This window comes from Arvicanthis niloticus, chromosome 24, assembly GCF_011762505.2.
Source record: "Arvicanthis niloticus isolate mArvNil1 chromosome 24, mArvNil1.pat.X, whole genome shotgun sequence".
Classification (NCBI taxonomy): domain Eukaryota; kingdom Metazoa; phylum Chordata; class Mammalia; order Rodentia; family Muridae; genus Arvicanthis; species Arvicanthis niloticus.
The window spans coordinates 4,454,631-4,461,489 of NC_133432.1; the positions used below are offsets into that span (position 1 = coordinate 4,454,631).

The following is a 6,859-nucleotide window of genomic DNA, read 5'->3' on the forward strand; positions in this document are numbered from 1 at the left end:
GCGTGCCCACTAGCTCTCAGAGCAGGCCCTAGGAGCTTCAGTTCAGCGTCTGTGGGTTGAGATGGAGGCCTTCCCTCTGCACCAAGGAAAAACGATCTGGTAAACACAAAAAGCCATAGCCAGCCGCTCCAGAGAATGCAAACTAAAAAGGTCAGGGAGGACATGTTGACTTAAAAAGATCCCGGTGAATTCTAAGCCAGCTTGGGCTACATACAGTTAAGTTTCAGCCAACCTGGGCTACACCGTGAGAAGTCGTCTCAAAAAAATAAATACATAAATAAATAAATAATAATAATAGGTTAGAGAGAACAAGAAAATGGAAAGAAAGGCGACAAACGGCGAAACCGGGACTAAGAAGTGGAAAACTTTCGGTGTGTGGCTACTGCTGCCATTGCACACCAGAGAAACTGAGGCACACGGAGCCCCGGCCAAGGACAGAAAAGGTAGCAGTTGCTGGGATGGGGAGACAGGACAGGAGTGCTTTTACTGGCCGGTGGCCTCGACCCCGCCCCCTGACGCTTATTGGCTGCTGCCGGCACGAGACACAAAAGCGACAGCCAATGGGAGCGGCACACGGCGCGCCTTTCCCGGGGATGCCCTGGCGAACTCGAGAACCCGGAAGCGCGGCGGATGGACAAGTAGAGACAGCCAATCCGCCGCGGCAAAGGCGGCTGGCCGTCCAATGGCGAGGCGATTGGGGGCGGGACGACGCGATGGGGGCGGGGCCTGCTGCCGCGGCTGAGAGGAAGGGCCGCGCGGGCTTAGCTGGTGCGGCGGGCACGAGCCTTGGGCCGGTTCGCAGAGGGACCTTGCGGCAGCCTCAGTTTCCCCCTTCGGGAGTAAGCCGAGCAGGCTGGGCTCGAGCAGCTGCACAGGCCGCGCGAAGTGATGACGTGGCGGGTAAGGCCCTGGAGCTCCGGCGCCGCCTGTCAGAACCGCGTCATCCCTCATCTGTAAACCGGAGCTACAGGTAGCTTGCTCTTCGCAGGGGGCTGACAGCTTGCAAGGCTAGCCACCAGCGCAGTGCCCGGCACACCATAGTTGCCCAATAAATGCTTAATTGTTGGCAAGATGGCATTTGCATACCTGACCCCTCGCTTCCCCCAGCCCAAGCTTGTGTTCGCCTTCGCTCCGGTAGAGCATCACCCACTGTTGTTGCCCAGACCCTGGGCTCCCTGTCTATGATGGACAAGCCAGGATAGGAAGGCCAGAAGGGACACAACACTGTGGTCACCGAGGCGGTACTCGTGTGGTAACATCAGGTGACCGGACATTTGTTCTTATCATCCAAGAGTGTGGTGTGCTTCCACGGGCGTGTGCAGGAGTGACGGCCCAAACACTAGGTGTCCTGTGGCAACCGACTCTTGTAGTGGACTGGTGGACTAAGGGGCTGACAAGTCCCTGACTTCACTTTTCTGAGCTCTTACTGCATCTGGAGAGGGCGGTGTGGAAACGTCGCCTCCTGGGTTTGCAATCTGAGATTATGGAAAAGTTAATACATGTAGTAAGTGTTCTCTAAATGCATTAGATTCCTATCTCACTACCCAGGAGCAGCCAGGGGTTTGTTAGGATGAGTCTTTCCAGGCTAGCCCTCCACCATGAGACCCCTCACCTTTCCCCTTTCCGTGGTCCCTGCTTAATTAGAAAGTGTGATGATTCTCCGTGTGGGTCTCTCCATCTGAAATCACTGGGAAGCGGTCCACTCCCCTGCCTTATTCTTTACAATGTTTGGTTCCTCGCAGATTCTGCTTGTCCTCTTGCGCTCTGGGCCCAGCCCTCAGTCCAGATGATACTCATGCCGATGGCATCAGTGGTGGCGGTGGCGGAACCCAAATGGGTCTCGGTCTGGGGCCGTTTCCTGTGGATGACCCTGCTGAGCATGGCTCTGGGGTCACTGCTGGCCCTGCTGCTGCCACTAGGAGCTGTGGAAGAGCAGTGTCTGGCTGTACTCAGAGGCTTCCACCTGCTCAGGAGCAAACTGGACAGGACACAGCATGTGGTCACCAAGTGCACCAGCCCATCCACAGAGCTCAGTGTCACCTCCAGGGACACAGGGCTGCTGACGGCCAGGACTAAGGCGTCTCCAGGTGAGTGCACCGGCTAACTCACCCTTGTCCGGTTAAGGTAGATATTTATAGAATGCGTGCAAAGCCCCGTGTGTAAGCATGACGGTGTCCCAGTGAGCGAGGCAGTCCAGAACTCCAGTTTGACAAGTGACTGAGAATAGTGAGCTGCATCTCAGCTCTAAAGAGTGGTTCAAGGAAAAGCACCTGAGAATAACGCTCCAACCGGAAACCACTGGGGTTGGGACTGAACACTCCAGCGATTCGTGGAAGCTGAATGTGGGTGCTCACCCTCAAAGGAAGCAGCTGGGAAGAGGGCTTAGTCCAAAGTGAGGTCCTAGCATGCGCCTCACGCACAGTGGGTGTTGCAGCAGCCTGCCTCTGCTGACTGGGTGCCAGCAGCACACTGCCCCCAGTGGTGACAACCAGATATCACCACAAATTGGAATCACATCATTAGAAAGAAGCAGGGGCCTAGCTCTGATAGCACTTGTCTGGTATGCACCAGGGCCGGGGTCCTGTCCCCAGCACTGTCAGAAAACAGAAATAGTCCAGGCATGGGAAGGGCCAGGGATACCTGAGAGGAAGGTGTTGCCACCCCCAGGCCTGAAGGAGAGAGGCTCAAGCGATAAGAGCCACCTGTCCACGGGGAAGTTGGGCCACCCAGAGCAGCCACATTGTAGGGAGATCACAGGGATAGCAAATGCCCAGACTGTCTACACCCAGCAGAAGACAGTTGGCAGGGGAGCCCAGCTGGTGCTTCCCATTGTAGAGTGACACAGGACAGCAACCAGCATTCCACCTGACAGCTGTGGGGAACGGCAGTACCTAGGGCCTGTTTCACACACGTGGCATGACTGGTGTCCCTGCGAGGCCTGTACAGGGACAGCCCCTCCTCCTCATCAGGCCTCTCTGCCTCTCTTCCAGCAGGGAAGCTGGAAGCCAAGGCCGCACTAAACCAAGCCCTGGAGATGAAACGCCAAGGCAAGAGGGAGAAAGCCCACAAGCTCTTCCTGCACGCCCTCAAGATGGACCCTGGCTTCGTAGACGCTCTCAATGAGTTTGGCATCTTCTCCGAAGAGGACAAGGACATCGTCCAGGCGGATTACCTATTCACCAGGGCCCTAACCATTTCCCCCTTCCACGAGAAAGCGCTGGTCAACCGGGATCGGACGCTGCCCCTTGTGGAGGAGATCGACCAGAGGTACTTCAGCGTCATCGACAGCAAGGTGAAGAAGGTCATGTCCATCCCTAAGGGCAGCTCAGCGCTTCGCAGGGTCATGGAGGAGACCTACTACCATCACATCTACCACACGGTGGCCATCGAGGGCAACACCCTCACCCTGTCGGAGATCAGGCACATCCTGGAGACCCGCTACGCAGTGCCAGGGAAGAGCCTGGAGGAGCAAAACGAGGTGATCGGCATGCACGCGGCCATGAAGTACATCAACACCACCCTGGTGTCCCGCATCGGGTCTGTCACCATCGATGACATGCTGGAGATCCACAGGAGGGTACTGGGGTATGTGGACCCAGTGGAGGCGGGCAGGTTTCGGAGGACCCAGGTCCTGGTGGGACACCACATCCCACCCCACCCCCGCGATGTGGAGAAGCAGATGCAGGAGTTCACACAGTGGCTCAACTCAGAGGACGCCATGAACCTGCACCCGGTTGAGTTTGCGGCCTTAGCCCATTACAAACTGGTGTACATCCACCCTTTCATCGACGGCAACGGGAGGACCTCCCGCCTGCTGATGAACCTGATCCTGATGCAGGCGGGATACCCGCCCATCACCATCCGCAAGGAGCAGAGGTCCGAGTACTACCACGTGCTGGAAGTCGCCAACGAGGGTGACGTGCGGCCTTTCATCCGCTTCATCGCCAAGTGTACGGAAGTCACACTGGACACATTGCTTCTTGCCACCACGGAGTACTCTGTGGCGCTGCCCGAAGCCCAGCCCAACCATTCTGGGTTCAAGGAGACACTTCCTGTAAGGCCCTGACTGCGGCTGTCGCTTGGCATCCAGAGGCGGCCTTTCTAGAAACAGTTCTCCCCAGTAGCAAAAGGAGACGTTAAACATTCTTTACCTCCAGATGTTTGTCAGTTGAGGAAGAAAACTAAATTATTAAGCCTGTCTTTAGGGTAATTTATAGTTCAGTCAAGTTATTTATTTAATTTTTTTTTTTTACTTTTTTTGGTGAGCTAACAGCACCGAGTGGTGCTGTGACCACTACACCTGTGGTGATCCTGGCACCCAGTAGGGCAGCAGTGCTTTTCTAATGTCCTGGGCCTGGGTGTCTAGACAGAATTTGCACTAAAAGTGGAGACAGAGAGCCAGATGTGTGGGACGGAGCCCAGGGCCACAGGGATCACTCGGATGCCTTTGAGATCCTGTGACCTCAGGTTGACCTCTGCCAACTTGGGCAGAACCTACCCTGCGCTGAGGCAGGCTTTCATTCCTGAGTGGCTGTGGCAGCCACTTCTACTGGCAGCACAGCCCTTTGACACAGGAGGCGGATGTTGCCATCTCCAGTAGGAGACTGCAGATACCCAAAGACCCTCCGAGCTATGAGCTTGCTAACCTGAGTTCCAGGGGATGGCATTTTCCTACCCAGACTGTTCTGGTGAAGGGCGAGCAGCAGGGCTTTTCCTTGTCTTTGACCTGTACTTCACTTGCTATCAACTGAGGCTAAAAGTTCTCCAAGTTTGCCCACCTACCCCATCACTCCACAGAGGGGGTCTGCCTTCACCTCCCACTCAGTCTTCTGAGGACCTGGAGGTGAGGCTTGGCGATAGAATGTACCCAGCATGCACCACACACAAGGTACCTTCCCTAATATTACAAAAGAATGTATCTGAGATACCACATCAACCCCAAAATAAGCAGCTCTGATAAAAGATCTAAAATGAGCAAATACCTATGACCACAACCAGGCCTCTCCCCTTTTGTCTTGTAGTTTGAAACCCTCTTCCCCTCTGATGGCATTACAGAGTAGGGCGTCCCCACGGGTAGGTAGACTGCCTTGGAGTGGACTTGTTCTTCTAGTAACTTGATGGTGTCATGTCTGATAAGACACATGTCCAAGTTGTCGTCTTAGAAAAAATAAACTTTTTTCAATCATACTGATGGCTAAGTGCCAATTTGACTGCTGCTATTTAGAGTCTTAATGTCCACGTCACTGGATTTCGTTCTGAGACAGCCCACGGTGTCCCAGCCAGCCCACTGCACTTTCTTTGTTTGAATGGTAAACACATAATACCAGCCGCCAAGTGATGTATCCAGCGTTTAGAAAGATACTCCGGCAGTTTTCTGACGGACTGAGAAAAATAAGTTAAAACAAAAAAACAAAAAAACAAAAAAAAAAAAAAAACAGATGTGTGGGTGCAGCGTCACCAACAGCTCTGCAAGCACGCAGCTGCAGCTGTCACCTGGCACGGCACTGCATGCAAGTGCAGCCCCAAGTTCCTGGCTCTTCTCTACACACCAAATCTCACGGGAGGCTCGCTTTCTCCTGTAGTGAGAACCCGCACTTTAGCTACATGTGAAAAATATTATTTTAACAAATTCCTGGTTCTAATAAAGTATTTTATTACATATTGTGTTGTCTTATCCAGGTCTTCCACCTCCATATTCCAGAGCAGCTCAGAGACTGCCTTCCTGGCTTCACGGGTTTTCTTTACACGTGCTTATCGTGTGTAGCATATAAACAGACATCAGGCCAGCTTGGAGCAGTTGTCCCCTCCATCCGCCATGTGGGTCAGAGCTTTCCTAGTGGTAGGCTTCCAACAGACACCCGCCCCTGCTTCATCATTGTGCCTGCCCTGAGTTAAATTTACTAAGTTTTTACCCACATTTAAAATGATTCAGTGGGCCCTTGCTGGCGTGTGGAAAGACTCAGCTGTGTCATGATGCCCGTGGAGAGCATGAAGTCTTACCTGCCTGCGCACTGACCACCAGGAAGAGAATCAGGCAGTTTCTGAAACACAAGCAGGGAAGTCACATGAACCCCGTGGGATTAGCTCTGGGCCGGTCTTCCTAGTAAACCCACAGGCACACCCTCGAAGCTACCTCACAGACCAGGAGGAGCCACTGCCACAGGGAGGTCCCATCGATCCACAGCTATCTGTCATCTAATAGAAAAAGTCTTTGTTTTATAATAAAGATGGAGGAGACTCTGCATTGAAAATGATGACTCTGATAGGAAGCGTAAACTAAGCCAAGGTTTACCAGATGGGAGCTCAACTCAGGCTCGGTTCTCACGGCATTAAATGTGTGTGCTGTGTGTGAGACACAGCTGTGGTGGCTGGACTACACCGGTGTCTGGAAAGGAGCGGTGGGCAGACACCAAGAAAGGAGGGGCAGGAGCTGACTGTTGACGGCTCCCAGACACACACTTAAAAATGTTAAGGGGCTGGAAAGGTGGCTCAGCAGCTGGGAGCCCTGACTGCTCATTCAGGGGACCTAGGTTCTGTTCCCAACATTCAAATGGCAGCTCACAACCACCTGTAACTCCAGACCCACGCCATCCTTCTCTAAACTCCACAGAGGCCAGGCATGCAGGCTCTGCTCATAGGCACATGCAAGGAAAACCCATTTTTTTTAAAATGATACATTAAAAAGTGTTAATTAAAAAAAAAACAACAACACTTCAGGCTGGGCAGATGGCTTACCAGGTGACAGCCTTACACGAGGCAGCATGAGCCATCCTGGGGCCCCACAGTGGAGGAGCGTCAACTCCTCAAAGTAGTCTTCTGATGTCCACAAGCACAGCACAGCAGTCATGCACACATGAAG

The 6,859-nt window shown here is 53.4% G+C and overlaps 1 protein-coding gene across 5 annotated transcripts; it reads left to right on the forward strand.

The window, feature by feature from the left end:
- Positions 1-710: 710 nt before the first annotated feature.
- Ficd (FIC domain protein adenylyltransferase) lies at positions 711-5,187 on the forward strand. 5 transcript variants are annotated; one of them, XM_076922443.1, is made up of 3 exons: positions 711-970; positions 1,743-2,087; positions 2,991-5,187. In XM_076922443.1, the coding sequence occupies exons 2-3, from the start codon at positions 1,787-1,789 to the stop codon at positions 4,064-4,066; spliced, it is 1,377 nt and encodes a 458-aa protein (XP_076778558.1). In that variant the 5' UTR covers positions 711-970; positions 1,743-1,786; the 3' UTR covers positions 4,067-5,187. The 5 variants fall into 5 exon arrangements, with proteins under 5 accessions (XP_076778558.1, XP_076778556.1, XP_076778559.1 ...); XM_076922441.1 differs by having other exon boundaries at positions 724-900; XM_076922444.1 differs by having other exon boundaries at positions 741-970; positions 2,994-5,187.
- Positions 5,188-6,859: the final 1,672 nt, after the last annotated feature.